The sequence below is a fragment of the Diutina rugosa genome (assembly GCF_008704595.1).
Source record: "Diutina rugosa strain CBS 613 chromosome Unknown scaffold10_size284702, whole genome shotgun sequence".
Taxonomy (NCBI): domain Eukaryota; kingdom Fungi; phylum Ascomycota; class Pichiomycetes; order Serinales; family Debaryomycetaceae; genus Diutina; species Diutina rugosa.
The window spans coordinates 40586-65989 of NW_022995117.1; the positions used below are offsets into that span (position 1 = coordinate 40586).

At 50.7% G+C, this 25404-nt stretch overlaps 13 protein-coding genes across 13 annotated transcripts; 7 read left to right on the plus strand and 6 right to left on the minus strand. All coding sequences in view use genetic code 12, as the record gives it.

Moving 5' to 3' along the window:
• Nucleotides 1-754: 754 nt before the first annotated feature.
• BMH1 (14-3-3 family protein) lies at nucleotides 755-1495 on the plus strand (the record flags this gene model as incomplete). Its single annotated transcript, XM_034154992.1, has 1 exon — nucleotides 755-1495. One exon carries the CDS (start codon nucleotides 755-757, stop codon nucleotides 1493-1495), a length of 741 nt encoding a protein of 246 aa, XP_034012766.1.
• Nucleotides 1496-2243: 748 nt separating this feature from the next.
• CDC12 (septin) lies at nucleotides 2244-3410 on the plus strand (the record flags this gene model as incomplete). The annotated part of the gene is made up of 1 exon (XM_034154993.1): nucleotides 2244-3410. The coding sequence occupies one exon, from the start codon at nucleotides 2244-2246 to the stop codon at nucleotides 3408-3410; it is 1167 nt and encodes a 388-aa protein (XP_034012767.1).
• A 715-nt stretch (nucleotides 3411-4125) lies between these two features.
• Nucleotides 4126-5697, minus strand: DIURU_002352 (uncharacterized protein; the record flags this gene model as incomplete). Its single annotated transcript, XM_034154994.1, has 1 exon — nucleotides 4126-5697. The coding sequence occupies one exon, from the start codon at nucleotides 5695-5697 to the stop codon at nucleotides 4126-4128; it is 1572 nt and encodes a 523-aa protein (XP_034012768.1).
• Nucleotides 5698-5885: 188 nt separating this feature from the next.
• Nucleotides 5886-6539, plus strand: SLD5 (DNA replication protein; the record flags this gene model as incomplete). The annotated part of the gene is made up of 1 exon (XM_034154995.1): nucleotides 5886-6539. The coding sequence occupies one exon, from the start codon at nucleotides 5886-5888 to the stop codon at nucleotides 6537-6539; it is 654 nt and encodes a 217-aa protein (XP_034012769.1).
• A 335-nt stretch (nucleotides 6540-6874) lies between these two features.
• On the minus strand, nucleotides 6875-8167 carry DIURU_002354 (U4/U6-U5 snRNP complex subunit; the record flags this gene model as incomplete). The annotated part of the gene is made up of 1 exon (XM_034154996.1): nucleotides 6875-8167. One exon carries the CDS (start codon nucleotides 8165-8167, stop codon nucleotides 6875-6877), a length of 1293 nt encoding a protein of 430 aa, XP_034012770.1.
• Nucleotides 8168-8327: 160 nt separating this feature from the next.
• On the plus strand, nucleotides 8328-8993 carry DIURU_002355 (exosome non-catalytic core subunit; the record flags this gene model as incomplete). The annotated part of the gene is made up of 1 exon (XM_034154997.1): nucleotides 8328-8993. The coding sequence occupies one exon, from the start codon at nucleotides 8328-8330 to the stop codon at nucleotides 8991-8993; it is 666 nt and encodes a 221-aa protein (XP_034012771.1).
• A 201-nt stretch (nucleotides 8994-9194) lies between these two features.
• On the plus strand, nucleotides 9195-10709 carry DIURU_002356 (17-beta-hydroxysteroid dehydrogenase-like protein; the record flags this gene model as incomplete). Its single annotated transcript, XM_034154998.1, has 1 exon — nucleotides 9195-10709. The coding sequence occupies one exon, from the start codon at nucleotides 9195-9197 to the stop codon at nucleotides 10707-10709; it is 1515 nt and encodes a 504-aa protein (XP_034012772.1).
• Nucleotides 10710-12710: 2001 nt separating this feature from the next.
• On the minus strand, nucleotides 12711-13688 carry DIURU_002357 (FG-nucleoporin; the record flags this gene model as incomplete). Its single annotated transcript, XM_034154999.1, has 1 exon — nucleotides 12711-13688. The coding sequence occupies one exon, from the start codon at nucleotides 13686-13688 to the stop codon at nucleotides 12711-12713; it is 978 nt and encodes a 325-aa protein (XP_034012773.1).
• A 254-nt stretch (nucleotides 13689-13942) lies between these two features.
• Nucleotides 13943-14785, plus strand: RRP42 (exosome non-catalytic core subunit; the record flags this gene model as incomplete). The annotated part of the gene is made up of 1 exon (XM_034155000.1): nucleotides 13943-14785. The coding sequence occupies one exon, from the start codon at nucleotides 13943-13945 to the stop codon at nucleotides 14783-14785; it is 843 nt and encodes a 280-aa protein (XP_034012774.1).
• Nucleotides 14786-14986: 201 nt separating this feature from the next.
• Nucleotides 14987-16213, minus strand: RPN4 (stress-regulated transcription factor; the record flags this gene model as incomplete). Its single annotated transcript, XM_034155001.1, has 1 exon — nucleotides 14987-16213. The coding sequence occupies one exon, from the start codon at nucleotides 16211-16213 to the stop codon at nucleotides 14987-14989; it is 1227 nt and encodes a 408-aa protein (XP_034012775.1).
• Nucleotides 16214-18773: 2560 nt separating this feature from the next.
• Nucleotides 18774-20120, plus strand: RAM1 (protein farnesyltransferase; the record flags this gene model as incomplete). The annotated part of the gene is made up of 1 exon (XM_034155003.1): nucleotides 18774-20120. The coding sequence occupies one exon, from the start codon at nucleotides 18774-18776 to the stop codon at nucleotides 20118-20120; it is 1347 nt and encodes a 448-aa protein (XP_034012776.1).
• A 91-nt stretch (nucleotides 20121-20211) lies between these two features.
• On the minus strand, nucleotides 20212-21054 carry DIURU_002361 (uncharacterized protein; the record flags this gene model as incomplete). Its single annotated transcript, XM_034155004.1, has 1 exon — nucleotides 20212-21054. One exon carries the CDS (start codon nucleotides 21052-21054, stop codon nucleotides 20212-20214), a length of 843 nt encoding a protein of 280 aa, XP_034012777.1.
• Nucleotides 21055-21670: 616 nt separating this feature from the next.
• Nucleotides 21671-24931, minus strand: DIURU_002362 (uncharacterized protein; the record flags this gene model as incomplete). Its single annotated transcript, XM_034155005.1, has 1 exon — nucleotides 21671-24931. The coding sequence occupies one exon, from the start codon at nucleotides 24929-24931 to the stop codon at nucleotides 21671-21673; it is 3261 nt and encodes a 1086-aa protein (XP_034012778.1).
• Nucleotides 24932-25404: the final 473 nt, after the last annotated feature.

The window sequence follows — 25404 nt, forward strand, 5'->3', positions numbered from 1 at the left end:
AAACAAGTCAAGAAAAGTAAGTATCGCCGCAAATGCTACCGACACCGTGACGACGAATTGCCCGGCAATTACACGCCATATACCTCCTCCCGTGTATCATTTTCAGCGCGGAAACCCCCCCAGCCGTGAAACCCCCGTCCCCGTGGTGGCCCGCCGGGGCATTGGTGGGCGCCGGCGTCGTCGACGTCGACCTAGATTGGTGGGTCAACTGCGCGCGCTACCCTGTGGGGGTGATCCCTACGCTCACCGCCGTTTCCCGGGGCACCAGCCCACGCCTTCACCGTTCCCAAGTCCCTTCTGAATCGCTACTCCTTTCTCATCGCATTGTCGACACCCGCTACCCCCACTGTCGGCGAGTGGTGACTGCGCGCACGGGCAATTCCCGCTCTCCCGCGCGCCAGAGTACTCGACTCGTGGAGTGGTCGTGAGGGTCGCAATTTTTTTTTCCTGGCGAGAAAAAAACAGTGACTATCGAACGATCCCCCAGCAAGTCAGTGAAGTCAGAAAAAAGTGAGTATCAAGAGAGACTTGGCGAAACGACGCGTGTTGTATGTAAGCCTAGGGTGGGAGGGTGTAAGGGAGCCCATTGGCGCTCCCTCAGCCGCGACCACGGAGCCTCATTAACCATGGCAACGCCACCGTGTTCAAACGCTGATTAAGTGAACTTGACATACTAACTCCACTAGTGCCTGCCTCTCGTGAAGATTCCGTTTATCTTGCTAAATTGGCTGAACAGGCCGAACGTTATGAAGAAATGGTGGACAACATGAAGGCGGTGGCGTCGTCGGGCCAAGAACTTTCTGTCGAAGAAAGAAACTTGTTGTCCGTCGCTTACAAGAACGTCATTGGTGCCCGCCGGGCGTCGTGGAGAATTGTTTCGTCCATCGAACAAAAGGAAGAAGCCAAGGGCAACGAATCGCAAGTCAACTTGATCAGAGCTTACCGCGCCAAGATCGAAGCTGAATTGTCGAAGATCTGTGAAGATATTCTCTCAGTGTTGACCGACCACTTGATCGCTTCTGCCCAAACCGGTGAATCCAAGGTCTTCTACTACAAGATGAAGGGTGACTACCACAGATACTTGGCCGAATTCGCCGTCGCTGACAAAAGAAAGGAAGCCGCTGACCTCTCTCTCGAAGCTTACAAGGCTGCCACCGACGTTGCCGTCACTGAATTGCCTCCTACCCACCCCATCAGACTCGGTTTGGCGTTGAACTTCTCCGTGTTCTACTACGAAATCCTCAATTCGCCCGACAGAGCCTGCCACTTGGCTAAGCAAGCGTTCGACGACGCCGTTGCCGACCTTGAAACCTTGTCGGAAGACTCGTACAAGGACTCCACCTTGATCATGCAATTGTTGAGAGACAACTTGACTTTGTGGACAGACTTGAGCGACACCCCGGCGCAAGGCTACGATGAACTGGCCAAGAACGACGCCGCCCCCGCCGCCGCCGCCACCACCTCCACTGAGGGCGACAAGAAGGAAGAGGCTTAAGCGGACCTAGGATCTGCCATTCTATATTTCGTCTGAACGTAAAGATTTATATTGTTGTACTGTTTTTATTAAATAATCCCTATGACTCGTTTTTAGTAATCGAACATGGGGTTTGTTGACTCTCACCGTCGCCGGCACCACTTCCCTTTCACATTGGTCCGGCGGTTTTTCCTCTACTGTCGTTGATCGACATTCTCTGTAGCTACACGACAGACGCGCCATATGCACATGGGTCGCAAATGTGGAGCACTATGCACGCCGCCACCCGGAGCCAGCAAAGCCCCCGTCAATCACCAAGCGCGTCAATTTTAACCAGAAGCCTGAAGAGACGTGGATAAATCGGAAGTCCAACGACAGTATAGTTTAATTTATCGCAAAGGTTGAGCGTCGTGGTGTGAAGCCAAAATTAAGGTAGGGGCCTAGCCCCCCTGGTATTCACACCTGAGGCAGCGAGAAAAAAAAGCCCCTGGACAGGAATTCTCGCGAATCGGCGTGGTGATTTAGTGTAGGAAAAAGTCAGCGGCGTACCCGTCCACGACACCGTATCTTGGAATCTTGTGCAATGTAAACTTAAAATTCTGGCAGTACAAGCTACGCGGTGCCGATAAGCTCTTTATCGGGGGGGTGACCCTACTGTTATCACGCTGTCAGTTCCCTATTGTGCCACGTACTTTTTCAGTCGCGCGCGGCTCGTCAAATTCTCCTCAAATCCAAACCAAAACACTACAGCTGTACCCACCCCGATACCATGCCTGAAGCCGTTGGTATTGCAAACTTGCCCAACCAGAGATACAAAATCATCTCTCGAGAAGGGGCCACCTTCACCTTGATGGTTTGTGGTGAATCTGGCCTCGGTAAAACCACCTTCATCAACACGTTGTTTCAAACTCTGTTGAAGGGGTACAAGGACCCCGAAACACGTCACCAAAAGTTCACTCTGGCTCACCAGACTGTTGAAATTGATATCGTCCGTGCTATCCTTGAAGAAAAGGGATTCAAGATTCGCCTTAATGTCATTGACACCCCTGGCTTTGGCAACAATGTCAACAACACTGATTCTTGGACCCCAATCATCGACTTCATCGATGATCAACACGAATCTTACATGAAGCAGGAACAGCAACCTCGCCGGCACGAAAAGAAGGACTTGCGTGTCCACGCTTGTCTCTACTTCATTCGCCCCACTGGTCACTCGCTTAAACCATTAGATATCGAAATCATGAAGAGATTGTCGACTCGAGTCAACTTAATCCCTATCATTGCCAAGGCCGACACTTTGAGCCCCGTTGAAATGGAAGGCTTCAAATCGAGAATAAGAGACATCATCGAAGCTCACGATATCAACATCTACACGCCGCCCTTGGAACTCGATGACCCTGCTTCAGCCGAACACGCTAAGCAATTGATCGAATCGATGCCTTTTGCTATCATCGGGTCGGAAGAAGAATACGAAACCAGTCTGGGAACGCTTGTTCGCGGGAGAAAATACCCCTGGGGGTTGGTAGAAGTGGAAAATGACAAGCACTGCGACTTCAAGAAGTTGAGATCATTGTTGTTACGTACCAACATGTTGGACCTCATATTGTCTACTCAAGAATTGCACTTCGAGACATTTAGATCGCTCAAGTTGAGTGATGAAGACACTAAGGAGGAGGAAGTGAACGAAAATGGTGAAGTGGTGAAGAGATCGGTAAAGAAGCCGCGGAGATTCCACAACCCTAAGTTCAAGGAAGAAGAGGATGCCTTGAAGAAGTTCTTCACTGAACAAGTGAAGGCCGAAGAACAGAGATTCCGTCAATGGGAAACCAATATTGTTAACGAAAGAAACCGGTTGAACCAAGACTTGGAAGAAATGCAGAACAAGTTGAAGACTTTGGAAGAACAAGTCAAGCGCTTGCAAGTGACTAAACGCTGATACTACATATGGCTGAACAATACCATAAGTAGCTCGGATTTGTATTCAAGGTTTGTATTTTTTTGACGTAGTAAAAACTTGTTAATCCATCCACATAGAATGGTCTTTTATTTCAACGACGATCATAAGCAGGTAACTAAAAGAATAACTAATTCAAAGGACATTAATTTGTTGACGATACAGTCCGAAACCAGGGATTTAATCGAAATTTCGGGAAAAGTGAGGTTACTTAAAAATTTGCACCAGTCATATCCTATGATCAAGATCCAATCCGTCACCAACACTATAACCATACACTTTTTGATAGAATTTAGCGTTTAGCTAAAAAGATTAGTGATACCGACCGATCAAGTTCAAACAGATTCAAAAAATAAGCCCAATGCGGGGCTCGAACCCGCAGCCTTGAGATTAAGAGTCTCACGCTCTACCGATTGAGCTAACCAGGCGCTACAATTTAAAAATTAAGTTGTAGTGTTTGACTGTTCATCAACGAAGGCCCATTATTCGCTTAAATCCGCGCATTCTCAAGGTTTAAAGCTAATGCACATCATATTTGGAATTTCGCATCAGCATTGTGTTATATAGTACATATATTGCTTTTGATTGGCCAATATTCTTGGAGAAATCCTAGCCTGGCTAGAAGTCAATAAATAACTGAGAATGTGCACGCCGTGATTATTCGAAACACGCTTACACAGACAAATGCAGAACTGATTCAAAATGCTTGTAATGCCTGTATACCTTCAGATTTCTGCTCTTTTGACTTTTGAAGCAACTGAGCTTCATCGAGGGTATACTTGATCACCTTACCCAGGTCAGATCCAACCAATAAGACCGACCCATTCGTTGAAAATCGAAGCGATGTTACGGAATCAGTCACGGTTATCGTCACAATTGGGCGCTTCGACGTGGAGAAGTCCCAAAACTCGAGCACTTGAGTGTTGTGACGATTGATGCCAATAGTCGCGATTTGGAAGGCCAGCCTCAGGGCAACTTTCACCACCGTCACATCGGTACGAAGGGAGTGAAGTGGTGTCACCTTGGCGTTGGTAAATCCCCAAAATTGTAGTGTGTTATCAAGGTGTGTCGATGCTAAAGTCTTATCCAGTAAGGCCTCCACATCTGACACCGGTGAGGTTGCCTCGACGATTGCGGTGAAATCACGTTTGCGGTCACCGGAGCACTGGTAGATGGTGCCGTTTTCCTCTATCACAAATAGTCGTTCTAGACTGGACTGATCATCAAGAGCGTCAGCGCCATCGTTCCCCACCACTATCAGGCTTTTGAGAATCACCTGACTGACATCACCGGTATCCAATGAAGAAGAAGTTGCGCTGATCACGACCAGATCGTGCTTAGGACAAGCCAAAAGACTGGGGGACCACGTGTTTACCACTCCATCCATCAGAACCAGGACGAGAATATGCGATCCCTGAATGGAATATTGATGGAGGGCGACAATGGCGAGCTTATGAGGAATGTACGATACTTCCAGAATCAGATGATCAATGCGGTGCAATGGAGTGGTGAGTTGGGGCCATAACGCCACCTCCAGCGACGACAGCGCATTGAGATCCCATATCACCACCAGGCCGTCACCTCCACCACCTATGATTCTTTTGGGATCCATGGTATCAAACTTAATCACCGTGAGCGGCAGCATACAGCTAAGAAGGAACTTAGGCGTCATATCATCAACGCTGTACACCATAGCCGCTCCAGCGAGGTCTCCCGCTTGGGTAGGGGATTTTGCTGAGAACGCTACAACCATGAGTTCAGGGAAATGCGGCGAGGCGTCCATGTACACAGGTTTGCGGTAGAGGAGGCCAACGTCAGAGAGTTGAGGGGCGATGGCGGCGGTTGTGTCATCTTTAACTGGTTGTGCTTGAGTTCGAGCGGCGACAAATCGTTCAAATGGAGTAGGTGGTGGAACTTGAGGAATGTAGACGGTAACGGTGGGTGGTTTAGCTGGTGATTGAGCAGGGGGAGGTGGCAGTTTCGGCGTGTTTTCGGCGATAGGTTCCCATGACGTTTGTATGGCTTTATCAAAGCGAGTGAGCTCTGGTTCCTGGGGTTCTTGTTGTTCGAGTATCAGCAGAGTATTGGCCGAAGCTGCTTCCCAGGTATCGGTCTGGACGCCTTTCTCCACCTTCACTGGCGCTCGGGCGACAGCAGCAATAGGGCTAGCCGCCAGAGAGCGATCACCATCCAGCCCTAACCGCTTCAGCCTAAGTTCCACGAGTCGGGCCTTTCTTTCTTCGAGACTTTGGAGACGAGCCCGATCCATTGTGTTTGGCTATGAGAAGCACAGTCGTGGAGAAATGAAGATGGCGGCGATGACAGAGGTGAATTCAAATCAGATACACTGCTAATGGCGGTGCGGACGCGATAGCACGGCGCTGGGTAAATAGCTCTCTAGCAGCGCGCGCGCCGGCTGCATAACCTTGAAAGGTAACTACTTGGGCGTGAGCGGCGATGGAGTATGGCGACATCATCGCTGAGTTTTCCGGGGCCGGCGCCACCACCACCGAGTCTTTGCAGGCACAGCTAGTGCGATGTATGGTGAACGAGCGGATGGCGCCCGAGGTGCTCCCGTTCGCTACCGATGTGATGGCGCGGGCGCTTCTGGGGCTAGAACGCCAGCAGCAGTGGTTGCTCGACTGCCACGAGCTCGAGCTGACCGACTTGGACTTCAAGCTCCAGCTCATGGTGGCGGAGACCGAGATCGAGCGCCTCAACTACTTGGTGCGGGTATACTTGCGGACACGGTTGGCCAAGCTCGACCGGTTCACCGCGTTCTACTTGAGGGACCAGCAGCTGGTGCTCAGTGAAGACGAGGTCGACTACGTCACGCGCCACTTCCGCATGCTCAATCGGTTGTATACAGAGAGCTTTCTCAAGCGAATGCCGGCGGAGCTTGCGCTTTTGGACGATAATAAAGGTGGCGAGCAAATGGTCGAGACTCCCGATTTGGACCAGCCGGTGTTTTTCCAGTACGTGGGCACGGTGCTGGTAGAGTTAGAGCTTGGTGGCGAAGATGTTTTGGAATTACACCAAGGAGGCATCTACGTCGCCCGCTACGCTGCGATTAAACCATACCTTGAAACTAATGATGTCATCCTAATATGATGAGCGAAGCCAACCTTACTAATTTAAGCCTACCATTGATGGTACTTACAGCGGACTCAACTAGCTGTATTTTCACAAATGTATTATAATATCCTGGTGCATATAGAATACTCCACTCTAGACAATTCAACAATAGATTACTGAAAAGTCGTAGAGCTATCTTCTTATTGAGCGGTTTGGTTTACAGTCTGATCCCCTTATGCTATCTAGAACGTCAACCGCTATACAATAAGATAATCACAATGAACTAAAACCATCATAATAGTCCAAAAAGTGGATAGATCTCGTATAGTTCATTGAAAACTGTAGACAAATTCGTATTTGTTTGTAATCGTTCATTTTTTGTTGACACGAGCCATCATGGCTTTAGACATCTTCGCCCTCGTCGCATCAGAGGCTGCCACCTTCAGTTTACCAAGCATACCGAGCCCCACCTCGTCGCCGAGAGCGGTGGTGAAGGTGGCTTCCGCTTTGCCAAACTCCATGATGTTCTGGGCCCGCCGGACTTCGGAGAGTTGCATGCGTTCTTTCATCTTACGGTACTTGCGCCCGCCCCGCTTCTTGGACTTAAACTCCTTAGGTAATGAAAGCGCCTTGTCGGGGGTAGCTTCAGGCGGAGCTTGAAGCTTTTCAATCTTAGCTTCGATATCTTGACGGAACTTCTCACCTACACTAGCATCACTTGATCCTCGGCCCAGGATGTCTACCCGAGCCGCAAGCACCACTTTCCCCGCCACGATTCTCATCACCAGCCGTTTGATGTCAGCGGGGACCTGGTGAACAATGGGAGAGTAATATAGGTACCCCCGTTGACGAATATGGTCGGCACCGCCAGCCTCAGTGGTACTGGCCATCTGCTTCACTCCTAGCAGAGCAAGGTTACAGCTGGGGGTCAGTGCCAACAGCGCTAGCGAGCCTAGGGCAATGATAAGTTGAGAGGCAGTGATCAGACCAACAATCGCAGTGACGTTGGGAGAAAACTTGCCTACTCTCTCGCCAATGAACTGGCCAATACTCCCCACAAACTCACTAAGTTGAATCAATTGTTCACAGGCAGCAGTAAACCCTGGTGCAAGCTCGGTGGTCGGCAGGGTGTGTATTGACCCCGCCATCATGATCACCAACACCTTTTCCCGGCTCACAAGTTTGCCTAGTTCCTCTTCCAACGTTCTCACACGGCTCACTTCATTGCCCACAAGTAAGGCAATTTGGGCGTACTCTCGCGGGCTGGCCACGAGCTGGTCGAGCTCAGGAAATACGTCACGGTACTGGTGTCGAAGCCACTGGTTACATAAGCCAATCTCGTGGGCTACCACCACCAGCAACTCGTTGAGCGCAGTGATGAAGCGGTGTTCGGCGCTCTCCTCAGCCATATTAGACAGCACTGCCGCCATGAGTTCCTGTAACTGTGTCGATTGAGCGTCTTTATATTTCGCCATCTCCTCCTCTATCAGTGGCACGAGGGGGAGCACGGCCGATTGCCCCGTGTACTCGACTGCCGGCTGCTGGTTCACCACTCGCTGTATGCGCTCGACCATGGGGAGTTCAGCATCGTCAACTACCACCAGGCCATCGTCACTGTCACTATCAAGATCATCAAGGAGTGCCTGCTGCCAGTCTTGGGCCATGCTATAGCGACTAAAGGGGATATCTGTTTAGTGTATTGAGAGAAAGGGTAAAGTGAGAGCGCCTCCCAGTGTGAGCCCGGGACGGTGATCTCATCGAAAGGTTGCGCGCAGCGCGACCTCCAACCACTCCACCCCACCCCTCATACACCATATCCAGATAATGACAGACACCGTGGAGCTTCTGCGATTACCCAATAGCGACGGATCGTGTGAGCTTACACGGGGGAAGACAAAGGTAGTGGTGGCGGTCACCGGCCCCATCGAGCCGAAGCCGCGCCAGGCGATGGCGAACGTCGCCCTGCTCGAAGTGGTGGTGCGCCCCGTCGCTGGTGTCAGCACTACCCGGGAACGGTTACTAGAGGACAAGATCCGTGGCTTGCTTCAACGGGTGATCGTTCGCCACCAATTCCCGCGGCAGTTGATCCAAGTTGTGGTGCAATTTCTTACTGGTGACGGGGCCGAGACCCCTGAATACACTGCTAACGACATTGCCGGCGCCCTTCTGGCGTCGTTCTACGCGCTTATAGATGCCAACATCCCATTATATACGTCGTTTGTGGCGCTGCTGGTAGCGGTGGTCGACGGCGCTTTTGTCCCCAACCCGTCGCCAGGGCAACTCCAGAAGCTGACCAGCCACCACGCGTTGTGCTTTTCGATTAGCGCCGGCGCTGCCGACGAGCTTGTGTTCCTTGATAGCGCTGGTGACTTTAGCGAGCTGGAGCTCTTCGATGTCATCGCCGCCGAGGCTGAACGCGCCGCCGGCGTCCACGCCGTCCAACGCCAAGTGATCGAGGCGAAGTTGAAGCGCGACTACCAGTGGAGCTAACTCTCCTCCAATTCCTCGGCGCAGCCGGTTACTTAATCACCGTCACATCCGGTTTGTGGTACCAAGCCCGTCCCGACGTCCCCTTAACTATATGCAGTATAATCACGTGGACCCACAGCAAGCGTGTGAAGCACTTATCATTAGGCGCCCTTTAAATATACATTGCCCCTTCCCTCAATTGCCTGATTTGAGCAAGCTATCATGTTTGACAAACTCAAGCTTAAGCACAAAGGCTCCGACGTGAGCTACTGCGACCCAATTGCCCCTCCCGGCACCCACCCTCTGAAGCGCGATATCTTTCGCAACCGCCAGAACTACGGCGTCAATATCGGCCTGTGCTTTGTCCAAGAACGATGGATCTGTGGCCTGCTCTTTGGTGACGGCTGCGAGACCGAATTGCAAATGGCCAACAACTTGATTAAGCAGCACGGAGCTCAAGGCGCTCGTGAACGCCTCGAAGGCTTCTGGCAGCTGTTCATGAACGACGATGACTGGCGCTGGCTTAAAGAACAAGGGGTCACCGCCGTGCGTATCCCTATCGGTTACTGGGAAGTGGCCGAGGGTCAATTCGCCAAGGGCACTCGTTTTGCGCCAGCATTGCCCGCCTACGTCAATGCGTGGCTGATCTTCAAGCTGCACTTTGTCGAGCCGGCTTTGAAACACGACATCGGCGTATTGGTCGACATGCACGGGCTCCCCGGCGGTGCCAACAGTCTGGACCACTCGGGTGAATCGTGTGACCAGGGGGCTAAGTTCTGGGACGACGCCGATGCCCAATTGTCCATGGTTAAGGCGTTCCAATGGATCGTCACCGACTTGGACAAGTTTGACAACATTGCCGGGATCCAATTGTGTAACGAGGCCGAATACTGTGAACTGCTGAAGAAACAGGGTACCTTCTACGGTGCAGCGATTAACGCCATTCGCGAGGCTGACGCCACTATCCCCATTATCATTTCTGACTCCTGGAATCCTCGACTCTGGACTAACTGGGTCCAAGACAAACAGCTGGGGCTCAATACCATTGGGGTTGTTGTCGACGACCACGTGTACCGATGCTTCTCTGGTGAAGACCACAACTCGCTGCCCCAGGATATCATCGCCCGTTTGAACCACACCGTGCTCACGCCCTTGAATGATAATGGTAAGGGTGTCGACTTTATGATCGGTGAGTACTCGTGTGTTTTGGATGGTCAGCTGTGGCTGAAAGGTGATGCTCAAGAGCACCGTGATGAACTTGTGAAGCAATACGGACGCACGCAAGTTGAAATCTTCAGCCAGCGGGCTAAGTGGGGTTTTTTCTTCTGGACCTACAAGTTTGAAAGCGGGAGCGGTGGCGAGTGGGATTTCCGGGCGATGACGGAAGCAGGGGCTATTTACAACCCGTTCAACATCGCCGGTAAGTCTCTTCCGGATGAAAATATTTTCAACCAGGCGCTTGACGAAAATTTCAAGAGCCATTGCGCCTATTGGGATAAGCAAGCTCCCAAGGAGAAGTTCGATCACGACCTTTATGCCAAGGGGTTCACCGTGGCTTGGTACGATGCCTTGGAGTTCGCCAAGTTTGACGGCTCGGTACTCGGTCGTGTGCAAGCGTGGAAGCTGCTGAGATTGCAGGAACACATCCACAACCACGAACAAGCCAAGTTTGAGTGGATTTACGCTCAAGGATACGAAAAAGGCTTGGAGACATTCTACCACTTGGTCCGCAATTAGTTATTTGAGTGTAAATATTCATATTGAAAAATAAAAAGATTATTAGATTAACTTCTATTGAAAAAGCTCTCAGAAATTTGTTTTCAGGCTGTAAGTTCTGTTTTCAAAATTCGTATGTGATGCAGATTGAAACTTGGCTGAGTGCAATGTTAACAGCGAGATCAATTTTACAAGGTTTATAGGCTAAACAAACAAAAATATCACTCCTTGTGAGTCGTTGTAAATACAGACGAGGTGAAGTCCCTTACGTCTCAACGAAGTTCAAAAACTAAGCCCGATGCGGGGCTCGAACCCGCAGCCTTGAGATTAAGAGTCTCACGCTCTACCGATTGAGCTAACCAGGCTTCTTATTAAAAAGTTTCTTAGCACAAAATTTTACAGTACCACTACTACATGAATCTTGTTTCATCACAAATACCAAGTCTAAGAATTAACCTGTACCTCTTGAAGGTGTCAAAATTAATTTTATATTGATTGCGGGTCCTCTTGTGCAAATACTCCTTGAAAGAATCGATATCAAAGGGTTTGATTCTAATAGCCATAAGATTAGATCTACAAAATACGTTGTTGGAACTTTGTTCTATCTACAAGAATGTTGAGGGGTACTTTTTTCAGACGATGAGCATTGGTTTATCATCAGCTAATCGTGAGAAGGAGCTTTACCCTCTCTGTTAACGACTCTCGCCGTACACGCGCATGCAAACCATTCAGACGAGATTGGGGTACAGGTGCGTCACCCTCTATACGGCGAGTAGGACAGAGTCAAAGTGAGTTCTTGGTGATAAGCATAGTGTAATTCAAAATTTTCTTGTGGTGACTATCCTCTTATGTTAAATATGCTGGATATCAATATACACAGCAATGCCCAAGAGTCTTGTCAGAACATGATGAGTAACGCTGAGATCAGACATGGTGGATTTCGATGAACGCATCAGCTCAATTTCTGGCCAGAGTATACCACGTTGTTCTAGTTGAATCAGTCCGCACTAATACTTATCAAGTCAAGGCGGAATCAGGGGGATCTTTGACAAAGGGTATCCAGATACCCACTCTCTTTCTATAGTGTCGGTATTCATCCCCGTACAATCGATGAATTAAGAACCACTCCTCATACAAGATTCTCACACTGAAGAAATGAGCCAACAAACCAACATCAAGAATTAGATTAAACCAATTATGGAGTAACACTTGCGTCGCTACCACATAGCACCAGAATGCAAGATACAGGGGATGTCTTGTCCAACCGTAGATGCCAGTGGTGGCGAGGCGGAGACCTGGCCTCTTGGTTCGTTCAATCAAATGATTAAACAGCAGTCCACACTGCTTCATCGCCAAAAACCTCATCATCAATCCTGCAAGCGCCATAAAGAATGTTATAGTTTCTGAGAAAGGATCACTGGTTCGATGCCATCTCCACCATCGACTGCGGACGAAGAAATACTCAAATAAGGTCAATAATTGCATCATCCAAAATTGGAAGTTGCCCTTGTTTCCGTAAATGAGGAATGACTTCGAAGTGACGGTTTGTGGCTGCCACTTAGCCGAGGCGATGAATTCACCCATGAATGCCACCACGAGAAGAATGCCATATAAAGCGAATGGGGTGTATTGATGCCATAGCTGCCAACCACATAGGACTGATACGACTCCAAGTGTGAATCCAACAACAACAATTTCTTCAAGGCTGTTAGCGTGAGGCCGATAAGGGTGTACGCCCGAGGGAGTACTCATGCCATCGTCGCACTGATTTCAAATTCGCATACATGTATTATCACATCGATGGTAAATCCGTCAAACGAAACCTTCAATCGGAGAATTATGGTATATGAAAGTGGTAAGTGTAAATCACCATTCCAGTCTGGAAGATTTACTGAGTTGGTGAATCCTACACTCATCAAATGTTGACTACAATTCTTTAAGCTCAAATAATTCAGCTTTACTGTTTATCATATTGTCGACATTAAACACCCTCATTGAATGTAGGCATTAAAATTTTTCTAACTATAATTCGTAGAATCCAAAGAACCAATTCTTTGCGCTCTCGACCCACCCCATCTTAGTCTTATCATCAGGCTTCGTAAGCGATGCGTCGGATTTCAAGAAGAGCTTCAGTCCATCCTTCATTTCAAGCGTCAGTGCAAGCAGTGGGGGCAGCATCGCCGCCGCATTGTCGTCATTGGGCTTTCGGTTGACCAACTTGAGATCCCAGGCTCCTCTATCCTCATTAGGATCTAATTGCCGGTTTTGTATAGCCTCCAACGCGTCTTTGGAGTAGGGGATGACCCCAATGAACTCGCCATTGAAAGCTTTACCATTCCGCTTCAAAGCATCCAGTGCTTGGTCTCTGTCTTCGTAGGTAATCTTCACCCAAGTGGGTCCACAGAAAATCGGTACCTGTCGATTACGATCGGCAAGTTGAGTAAGCATGGTGGTGGTGCCGTTCAAATCAAACGGTTCCAAGATCTTGCCGACTTCGCTGAAGTAAGCGATCACTTCGCGACTACGAGATTCGGAGTAGCCGAACACAATGACTGCCAGCTCTTGTTTCTCAGGACGTTGTGACTTGGGTTCTTTGGTGGTGGGCAGAGGTGCCAGAAATACCAGAGGGAAACGGGCAGGGTCTTTGTTGAGCAGCGAGTCCACTTTTTGCCGGGGCTTGCTTAATAGCACTTCTTGGGTTAAGTCATGGATCGAGCGCAGCGGCGGTTGATCGTCACCGAATGCCACTTCTTCGGCGTGTTCACTAATCGTATCATCCATCCGCAGGTCGTCAAAGATCGTCAGTTTGTCGCCTCGTTGGCTGCTGCCAAACGTGAGGAGGTTGAAGCCATCGTCGACCACCAGCTTCTGGGTAGTGGTCAGTTTCTTGTCATCACTCAGGATCTGAAACAGCAGCTTCTTCTTGGCCTCCAAATGGTTGGGGATCACCCGTTTTTGGTGGTGTTGGAACCATGCCGGGCGATGGCTGTCAAGACTCATGAGCAGGACGGGTGTCTGTTTTGGGTGCGAAACTGAAATTGTAGGTGACGACAGCCTCACCATCCCACTATAGAATTCTGACCAAGAAAAGGGATGCAAAAATCAAATGAATTAGATCATTACAGTTAAGCTGATCGGTCTGGGCTCGATGACACATTTGAATATCGTGTTTCGTCTACTAAGGTAAATCTACTCGCATATCATCGTGCTGCCATCATCGGTCTCATCGCACTCTCACCGCACGCACCGCAACCATGCTGACTCTTCTGCCCGCCGAACAGAGCTATCTTTACGATGGCCTCTGCTCGACTCCCCCCGTGCGGCCTGATCTGCGGGAGGCGTACCAGTTCCGCCCCCTCGAGGCCAAAACCGACTTCTTGCCGCTGCTGAATGGGCTGGCACGGATCAGAGCCGTCGACGGCCTGGAGTGCATCGTGCTGGTGAAACTGAAGGTGGAGCCGTTGCTGGACCTGTTTATCGAGGTGGCTGTGGACGTTGCTGGCTACCGTGACGACCTGAACTTCGTGCTGAATCTCCAATACAGCCTCACGCTGCTCTTGACGGCAAACTTCCCCCGCGACCGGCTCGTGCTCACGAAGAAGTACATGTTCAAGCTCTACGTCGACTGCGTGGTGATCTCGCACACCCTGTACCCGCTCAGTCTTATGAGTTTGGCCATCTACCTTGCCCTCAAATCGACGCGATTACCTTTGCTCATCAGTTCCACCGACGACGACGAGATCGCCGAGCTCCCCACTTTCAGTGATGACTGGGACTTAGCCCGCCCCATTGCCGACGATTTGTCGCCGCCGTTATACGTTGTCGTCGGCGTCGTCGGCACCAACCTTGTGTTTGATCCCCTGTCCCAGGAGGAACAGGTGTTGGAGAACGGCTTAGTGCTTTCGTACTACAACGGCAACGTCATCACCCCCATCACCAACGTCAACTTGCTGTCGCAGTCGTCGTTGGCGAAATTCAAAGGGGTGCTGGCAGCCACGGTGGCCAAGGGGATCGCCATGGTGTCTCAGTACTGTGGTGAGATCGTGTCGGCGTTAGACGCGCTTGTGTTGTCAGATGACTCGACCTCCATCTTCTGAACACCACTTCTAAAATACCTTTCCTAATCAGCATCGAGAGCCCCTTCGGGCAGGCCCCATCTACTTGTGGTTATCTAACCTTGTATCTATTATCTATATATAAGAAGATGAACCCATTAAATGTCCATTGTAAAATTTAACCCATAATCCGTATCGTAACTCATCATTATTCTCAAAACGTTGTGTCTCATGTCGTCAGCCTTATTCCTCAGCAAATTCAACGTGGTCCTTAGCCATGTTGATCAAAGTCGCCGCGTCCTTACCAACAAGATTGTGCTTCACCTTGATGTGACGCGACAATGCATCGCCTCGACTGAACGTCTTCGACTTGCCATTGCCAGGACCACCTTCTTCGCGACCCTCACAGATCACACACCGGAAAATCCGCTTTTTGCGAGCGTGGATGGTTTCCTGATGTCGGATGAGGTCATAAGGGCGGCTAAAGTGCTTGAAGCAAGGCTTACCGGTCGCAGGATTAATTTGTTCACAGGTATGCAGTTCGTCGGTCTTTTGCACCGCGGTCGTGATTTGTTGGGGACTAAGGCTGTCCTTGGCTTCGCTCATCAAGATGGGGGGTTGAGCTTCCATCATCAGCACTGGTAGCTCCAAGTCGTCGACTTGCATAGCTTCAAATTGGTTGGTAACTTCTTCCTTGATGTGGACGTCATGAACTTCGGGTTTAACGTATTCGTATAAGTCATTGACAGGCAAGGGGACGTCCAACGCAATCGGCGGCTGCACTTGTTGCTGTTGGTTGAGACCAGCAAAGTTAGCATTACCCATCAAGTCGTCAACGTGGAAGTACTTGTCGTCGTCATCATCGTCGGATAAGTCGTCGACCTCGGCAGCTTCGTCAAAGTCGTCCATAAACAAATAGTCGTTTTCGTAACCGGGAATGACACCTTGAGAGTTGTTAGCAGAAGAACTCAAATCGAACTTCAGGTTGTTACTGGGGATGAACAACAGGCTTTCGTCAAATTGCTTTTCCATCAAGTGGCCAGGACGGATATCGGGGTTACACAACAAAAACTCGTCTTCAGACTTCTTCAGCGGGTCATCGTGTTCCAACAATGTGATGCGACGACGACGGGGCTTTTGTAAAAGCTGGAGTGGCAGCACTGCTTGCACTGGCGGCTCCGCCGGCAATGGGCCTGGAACCTGGGGTACGCAGTTGAACTGCTCAGGGTTACCATAGATATTGAACGGGTTGGTAGGCGGCTCGTCTTGCATTTCAAAGTCTTCGATCAGGCCGGCGGTGGTGTGAGTGTAGACGACAGGTTGGGGCGTCGGAAACAACACCGAGGGGTTGTTCAGGGGAAACAACGACGGGGGGCTCAGCGACACGGGCGCCTGGCCGGAGAAGTCGAAGAAAAACTCCTCGCTGTCGTTTCGCTGACACTGCGCTGGAAGTACCTGTAAACTGGCCATAAGGATATGGGAAGTAATCCTTTGGTGTGTTGCGGGTATAGCACTTTTATAGAATGGCTATGTGCAGGTGGGGTTCCACCTGTTTCTATCACACGCAGCTAGTCTGACTAATCGGTGAGGGGAGCAAAGCCTCACGCTTAGATCGGCGAGACTCCCACACTTTCTTTTTTTGATGGCCAAGCTTGGCCCACCTGGCAACGGCATCGCCCAATTCTTTGGAGAAAAGCGTTAAACTACGGTAATTCTATAGATGAATCTCCTCACCCCAAAATCGGCTTCGGCAATGGTAAGGGTTGTGGTTTAGAGAAGGGTCTGGTCGCACAAAATAGGCAACAAGATTCCTTGCCTATATCTATATGATTACGTCAAACATACGCCCGGGTGCATGCGCCGGGTGCGACAGCCCAAAACAAATAGCGACGACAGTGGGAGACGAGCTAACCATATAGCGCTTACCTCATCGCTTGGCCCGAATGTCCAAAAGAAGTGGAACCACCCGTTAGTAGGTGGACTCGATTCATCTTATTATGACATCCCCCATGATACCAATCTTCTCTTGTTATTCAGGAGTCACCAGGGGGGGCAATCATAGCATTGGCGGTGGCAGTGGTGGCTCCGAGCCCGGATCATCGGATTGGTACTGTGTGTACGATGAGATAGAAATTCCCGGGACGCAGATGAGGCTGTCCCGAAAATCTAGCCCCTCACCCTCACATTTCCACACAATAGGGGTTAGTTTAGAGTGCGGTTAGTGACCACATGACTAACTGTGGCCACTCACAATAAGAAAAAAAAACACCTCATCTCGGTCGCAGCCGTGCTCGGACAATGCCACATCATTGCTTGTACGCATTAGGCAACTTCCGAAGCGCATCACAGGAACGCTGTTTGCCAAAAACCGTAAGCGATAACGAACCCTTTAACAAAGTTAAGGTTTGCGAAAGGAAAATCCAGTCCGTCACACCCGTTTGGCTCGGATATAGCTCAAGCATCACTCAATCCGAAATAAAGCCTCGGCATTATTACTCCCAACAAATGCCACGTAGACGATATGCTGGTGGCAGCGTCATTTGGTCCTATGGGGTCGCTATCCTAACCCCCGGATCATCGGCCGGGGGCTATACGAGGGGTCCGATGCGCAACTCAGGGGTCCGAACCGTCGCCAACAGTATAGAGAGATCTGCTGCTTATATAGCAGTGACATATCGAAGGCAAATCATTACTAACTAGCGGTGGCAAATTGGTGGCCAACGTTGATCGTCTCCGTTATTCTTGAAACTTCTATTGCCGTCGATGGCATGGTTATCCTCCTCCACTAGCATATCGCCTGATACTACAGGGTGTTGGCGATTTGCTGCATGCGATCGATTACTCACATAAAATCAATGACCTCAAACCTACCCAGCCCCTTTCATCAGGATACGATAAAGTAAGCCTATGACTCACGGAAATCCGTAACGGTGACACTGTAGAAACAATGTCCAGGGGATGAATTGCATTTCACCTCAGTAGGGCTTTCTGATAGTGCCACGTCAGCAGATTGCTACTACAGAAGATAGCCCTCAGGGCTCGCGTGCGTTGTCTCACTTTCAACCGCAATTGCGACATGCGCTGCCCCTCATCAACTCAACAAATTGGCTCGTCACATTGTTGTCTCAAAGTCAGTGACCATTAAATTGTGTTTGGGTGTTGTTGACCTAGAAGAGTTGGTAATGAGTGTTAGATAGAAAAACATCGCCGTTAACTGTCGCTAGCCGTTATTGTCGTTGCCGAGCCCGGTCGTACACTGTACAATACGAAGCAACTGGCAACGGCTGAAGTCTAAAGATAGATGTCAATTTGTTCAAAATTCGCGTGAGGTGAAGGTCCGTTTTATTTATTTTGTGATGGGGTTCAATAGTGGATCCGCAACTATTATTTTCGAAAACTCCACTTTCAAAAATTATTATCAAAATAGCAAGATATATTAGGGATGCCATATATATGTCAATTTTTGAATTTTGGGCACAACAACCACCGGAAGAGTTGAAGATGCTGCCATTTAACCATATATTAACATTTTTATCCAGAAATAATGAAAATTAGAATTCCAAGCTTTATTCATCTGACAAAATAAAGCGCATATCAAAATCCGCCAGAAAGCGGATTTAGCTCAGTTGGGAGAGCGCCAGACTGAAGTAAACTTCGGTCACTGAAATCTGGAGGTCTTGTGTTCGATCCACAAAATTCGCATTCTCTTTTTTCCCTCTTTTTGCGCCGATAATGACCCCACACGGGGGGTGGGGACGACAAGCAATAAGGCTGTGGCCCCCATTCAATTATTCTGACCATTTTGCTTGAGTATTCATTTCGATGTCCTGGATGCAATGGCTTAACTACCTCCCACAAACACGGGCACACCCTGCAACTGGGTTCCTTCCTCATCAAACCCACCTAGGCGATGCCGCTCTCGATTGTCACCACCGAGAGAGGCAATGCGCTCGACGACTGCACCCTCACTACCACCCCCATATAATCCATGGAAAAAGTCCAAAAACGAATAAGTTATATACTATCGTTAATGGAGAATCAGAAAAGACGCCTGGAAACTGCACCCGACGCCTCTGCAAAGGCCAATGACGACGATGAATGGGTTTCTACCGATGATGCAATCGAGGGGGCTCTAGGACTAGACGACGATCCGTCGAAATTGAATCTGGATAATTGGTTCGAACCTACTGCTCCACTCATGGAAGCATCAACCTATCACAGTGAGACAACCCAGTTGCAGCAGGATACTGAGGAGGTGGTGATCGAGCTGTATAATGAACATCCATCGATGGAATTTCTTTACGAACGCCACGTTCAGTACGTCAGCTTGTGTCTCACCAGACCAATGCCATCGGCTTACACTATGCTTGATGCCAATCACCTGTGGATGGTGTACTGGCTTGTCAACTCTTTCCATGTGATTAAGCACAGGGATTCGGAACTAAGCAAGGAATTGGCCCCCGATGATGATGTGATTGCCAACGCAACTGAAGCCTGGATCAACGATGATGGCAAGGGTGGCATCGGTGGTGGCGTTGGACAAATTGGTCATATGGCTCTGACCTATGCTGGGGTGCTTCTGTTGGTGCTTACAAGGAGATTTGACATTCTCGAACGCATCCGGACTGGATTATACGAGTGGGTGATGCTGCTAAAGAACCCTAATGGATCGTTCAAGATGCACCATAACGGCGAGGCCGACACGAGACTGACATATTGTGCTTTAGTGGTGGCAACATTGCTCAATATCGTTACTGATGAGTTCCTCGTTGGAGTTGAAGCATGGTTGGACCAGTGCCAAACCTTTGAGGGTGGGTTTGCCGGTGTTCCCGGCACTGAGGCACATGGTGGATACACCTATTGCGCGTTGGCTCTGTACTTTTTGCTTCACAAGGAACCTACATTCAAGGGTCTTGACGTACCTAACCTTACAAGATGGCTCGTACTGAGACAATTCCAGCTCGAAGGTGGGCTTAGTGGTCGTACCAATAAGTTGGTCGATGCGTGCTACTCATTCTGGGTAGGTGCTGCGATACCATTGATTGAAATCGCCACTAAAACTGAACAATTGTTCAACCGCTATGCTCTCAAAAGCTATTTATTGAGGGTTGCTCAAAACTCAAGGGGCGGGTTTAAAGATAAACCCGGCAAGCTGGTAGACTTTTACCATACTAACTACTCATTGATGGGGCTCAGTATGTGCGAATACCTAACTAAATTGAAAACTGATGATGCCAATGAGTTGATGGCTTTCCGGTTCCACCATGAACCACTCGCCGATGATGTCCACACCGAAGCCACGAATCCAGTGTTTGGCTTACCCGAAGTGTTTGTTAGTGACTGTAGAGGACACTTTCAGCAACTCGATGGGCACTAGAGAGACATTGAAATCACGAATTAAGCTATTAGATACACATGGGATCAAATAATCATTACAGAAGAGACATTGAGGTAGACCTCAGAGGGTATCAATTAGAAGGTTTTGGTGACACTTTTGGCAGTTTAACGTGCGGTCGCTTGATGTGGTCCTTGAAACCTCCCATCTCTTTACCGATATCCTTACCCAAATTGCCGAGCCCAAGATCAGGTTTTGGCATACTAGGCATGTAACCCGACACTTTGTTGAGGGGGTCCCACCCCTTCCAATCGTCTCGCCATTCACCCATATCAAACCGACGGTGTCTTGACAGGGACGGAGACAAGTCAGCCATGTCCTGGTGGACGTAGGTGCCTTCCTCTTCTTCATGACGCACGGAATCAATCCCTGATTTGTTAAACACCAGTCGATTTGCTGAGTGGGCCTCTTTGCAGTCAACTTCGGATTTTGGTTTCCCCAGATACTCCAGTTGTTTCAAATTACCTGGGGTAGCAAGTTTAGTCAATTCCTCCTGGTTTTCGAGCTCCTCAGTGAACTCAGGCGCCAGAAAAAGGGGTCCGTGAGTGTGTTCTAACCATCCTTCCTGTAACGGCTTGGTTCCTTTGCCGATATTTTCACGATAGATTCCTTGGTCATCTTTTGGTGAATAAAAGTGGCCATGCTCCTTTTTATCTTTTTGCCTAGCGAAACTGGTGAAGAGAGGGTTGTCGTTTTCAATTCTCGCATAGTCATCCATTCTTTCCGGTTCGGCAAGCTCCTCTTGTTTCATAGCGTCATCATGTTCTTTGCCTTGAGTCGTACAGTCGTACACGCGTACCCCACCACTGTTCTCCTCTATATCCTTGACGTCAAGGACGACAGTGTCGTCGTCATGGCTGAACACCTTCTTGATTCCATGACCCACTTTGCCAACGGCACCTTTGATGGCTGACATGGGCTAGAGGATGAAATTATGACAGATCTTAGTGAAAGTGTGGTTTACTCCTATTAGATTGCTACCGTGACAGCCGGCCCGGTAATTCGCTTGCAGCGTGCATGGTGACCCAAAATAGGTGCGGATTAGTAAATCCCGCCACTAGCCATCGATAACAACGCCGGTAGCCGTTCGGACGGGGCGGGATCACCTAGGCTATGCGTGCATAACAGATTTACGGTACAATTGCACGGCTGCGCTGGTGCTCAAGAGAGGCATAAATGGGCACTTAATCTTGACTCTTAAGGTACTGTCAGTGTGCACGCGCCCAGATCATACCTGATCGAGGCCTAAATGACCAGTACAGAGGGGGAGGCGAGAGCCAACATGATACCAAGAGACCGGTGTAGGGAAGTGCTAGATAGTCAAGAGAGAAAAAGTCGGATAAAGAAAATGAGTTTGTCTTTTAACTTAGATGGTTTTATTGGTTTATATATGCTTGATTGATGATTTGTGGCGTCCGTCACAAGGAGCCTGGTCACAGTATACAATCCAAAGAAAAGCAATCATCATTTCAGTTCAATTATCATATTTCACTAAATATCAATATACATCAATTCATAAAAAGCTTATCATTTCAAATGTTTTCGATCTTGTCCTTGATCTTTTCGAAAATCGACTTATCCTTGTGTTCCTCAGTGTGGTGAGTACCGTGAGTACCAGTGGTGCCGGCGACACCAGCGCCAGTAGTACCAGCAGCACCGGCAGTACCAGCAGCAGTACCAGCAGCAGTACCAGCAGTAGTACCATGAGTACCGTGAGTGCCAGTAGTACCCTGAGTACCAGTAGTACCACGACCAAGATCACCTTCAGTCTTGCCGGTAGTACCAACAGTGCTGCGGCCGAGATCACCTTCGGTCTTACCAGCAGTGCCAGTGGTACCGTAACCAGTACCGGTTGTACCAGTAGTACCAGTGGTGCCACGAGCGCCAGCGGGGATGGTACCCGCCACACCAGTAGTCGAAGAGGGGATGTTACCTTCACGACCAGTTCTGACGTCGGTGTATTCACCAGCACCACCACCTTCGTAAGAACCGTAGTTGGCGCCACGAGAGCCAGTGGTACCGGTGGTACCAGAAGTACCATGTTGATGACCCGAGTGAGAGCCCGAGCCGACACCAACGGCGTCCTTCACCTTTTCACCAGTGGTACGGTCATCATAGTTGCCAGTGCTGCCACGAGTGGAGTCGTAGGCGCCAGAGGTAGTACCGTGAGTACCGCGAGTACCGTGAGTGCCAGTGGTGCCATGGGATCCAGCAGGGATCGTGCCGGCAACGCCAGTGGTGGAGGTGGGGATGTTACCTTCACGACCAGTTCTGGCATCGGTGTATTCGCCGGCGCCGCCGCCTTCGTAGGCACCGTAGTTAGCGCCACGAGAGCCAGTAGTACCAGTAGTACCGTGGGTGTTGCTCGATTGGGAGCCAGAACCAACACCAACGGCATCCTTGACCTTTTGACCGGTAGTGCGGTCGTCGTAGTTGCCGGTAGTGCCAGTGGTCCCGTGGTGGTGGCCAGTGGTACCAGTAGTGCCGTAAGCGCCCGAGGTGGTGCCAGTGGTGCCTCTGGTAGAGTCATAAGCACCAGTAGTACCACGAGTGGAGTCGTAGTTACCAGTGTTACGGTCCGAACCCGAGCCGAGGCCGACAGCGTCCTTCACCTTTTCACCAGTAGAACGGTTGTCGTAGTTGCCAGTGGTACCGCGAGACGAGTCGTAGGCACCGGTAGTACCGCGAGACGAGTCGTAGGCGCCAGTAGTGCCAGTAGTACCCTGGTGGTGGTGGTGACCAGCAGTACCGGCAGCGACGCCAGCACCGGTAGCAGCACCAACACCAGCACCAGTAGTGGTGTGGTGGTGGCCAGTAGTACCAGTGGTGCCACGACTGGTGTCATAGGCACCGGTAGTGCCACGAGACGAGTCGTAGGCGCCCGAGGACGAGTGAGTGTTCGAGCCTGAGCCGACGCCAACGGCGTCCTTCACCTTTTCACCAGTGGTACGGTCATCATAGTTGCCAGTGGTGCCGCGAGTGGAGTCGTAGGCGCCAGAGGTAGTACCGTGAGTACCATGAGTGCCAGTGGTACCAGTAGTGCCGTAAGCACCAGTGGTCCCGGTGGTGGAGTGGTTACCAGTAGTGCCAGTAGTACCGGTAGTACCGTAGGCACCAGTAGTGCCAGCGGCGCCAGTAGTACCAGTGGTGCCGTGGTGGTGGTCGTGGTGGTGGTCGTGGTGGTGGTCGTGGTGCTTGTGTTCGTCCTTGTTGTCACCAAGGCCGATGGCGTCCTTCACCTTTTCACCAAAAGAGCGATCATCCTTGTTGTGGGTGTGGGCCGAGGAGTCGTAGCCGCCGCCAGTGGTGGAACCGTGAGAGCCAGTGGTACCGTGGTGGCCAGTGGTGCCGGTGGTGCCGGTGGTGCCGGTGGTGCCGTAAGCGCCGGAAGTGGTGCCAGTGGTACCGGTAGTGCCACGAGTCGAGTCGTAAGCACCAGTGGTACCGTGAGCACCAGTGGAACCGCGAGTCGAGTCGTAGTTGCCAGTGTTGGAACCAGAAGAGCCCGAACCCAAGCCAACAGCGTCCTTCACCTTTTCACCAGTAGAACGGTTGTCGTAGCTGCCAGTGGTACCGCGGTTGGAGTCGTAAGCACCCGACGACGAGTGAGTGTTGGAGCCAGAGCCCACACCAACAGCGTCCTTGGCCTTTTGGCCAGTGGAGCGGTCATCGTAGTTGCCGGAAGTGGTGCCCGACGAGTAGCCGGCGCCGGTAGTGCCGGTAGTGCCGTGGTGGTGGCCAGTGGTGGCGCCCGATTCACGAGCTTCCCGCAAGCCTTCCTGGTAACCTTCTTGGTAGGCGTTGGTGGGTCTGCCCGAAGTGGCGGAGGTGCCAGTAGTGCCGTGGGTGCCAGTGGTGGTGTGGTGGCCGCCAGCAGCTTCACGCGCCGACTCGCGGGGGAGGCCGTGGTCGTAGTGGTTACCCAGGGCGTCCTTGTTCAAGTTGACGTTACCCACACCAGCAGTAGCAGCATCGACACCGTGGTTGCCCGACTTGTTGTATTCGTGGTATCTGTCCAGGGTGTTATCGTAGGCAGTGCCAGTTCTGACATTGGTACCGTGCGAACCAGCGGTGGCAGCAGTAGAGCCAGTGCCGGCAGCAGCGGCAATACCTTCAGCGGTGGCGCGCGAGCCCCCAGCGGCACTAACACCAGTGCCAGTGGCGTAAGGGTCGTTCAGGCCGGAAGCGCCAGCACCCGAGTGGTGGTGGTGGTGTTCGTGGGGAGCGTTGTAGTGGTGGTGGCCCGAGGTCGAGTGGTCGTTGCCAAAGATCTCTCTCTCCTCCTTACGAGCGTTAGCGAACTTCGCTTCCGAGTCTCTCTTGTGGTCGGAAATGATTTCCTCGTGGCGGTGTTCCAACGACTGTTCAGTAGGGTACTCGCGGTGGAAGCGTTGAGTTTCAACCGAGCGGTCGGGGTACGACTCCAACACGTTGTCGTCGACGTTGGGTTCGGGTCTGTCGTCGAACGAGCCGGGCACACGTTGCTGGTTCTTGTCAGAGCTCGAGCCCAAGCCAACGGCGTCCTTCACCTTCTGGCCAGTAGAGCGGTTGTCTTGGCCAGAGGTCGACGAGTGTTGACCAGTGGACGACGACTTGTTACCACTGAAACCACCGCTGGAACCACCAGCGAGGCCACCAACGCCAGGACCGCCGGATTGGACACCGGCGTCGGCGTCGGATCTCAACGAGCGGCCACCAGGGCCCTTTTCAATTGCACCAGGGTTTCTTTCCGGGTGACGCGGGAGCTGTTCGGCTCCAGGAACATCGGTCAAGTCTTCGGGGTATTGAGACATGCTGATACCGTTTGTGGAGTGTGTCAGCGGCAGATGTGGCGGCTTATTTATAGTTAATTGGGAGCGATGTGTGGTCGAGGTTAAGGTTGCTGCCAACCCACTTGCTTTCCACACCACGTTCAATTGCTTTGCCCTATGCGGTGACACCGCGAGAAATTGCCCTACCACTGCTTCGCCACTGCTTCAATTGCTAAACTGGCGGTATCTACAATTAATTAACGCCTAGTAGACCCCCCAATGGCACTCAATTGCTGGACCGTGGCCGCCAGCGGTGATTGTCGGGAGCCACTGTCTGCTGCATGCTCTATGCACGTCACGTCCACTCCGCAACTAACGCCTGGAGGGGAAGGGCGGATTGAGGAAATTATGAGGAAATTTCGAGTGACGCAAGCACAAGAAACGCTCGGGGGAGAGATCATTCAGGTCTCGAGCGGGAGAGGGGGCGGGCGGGGCGGCGGGTGGTAACAGATCAC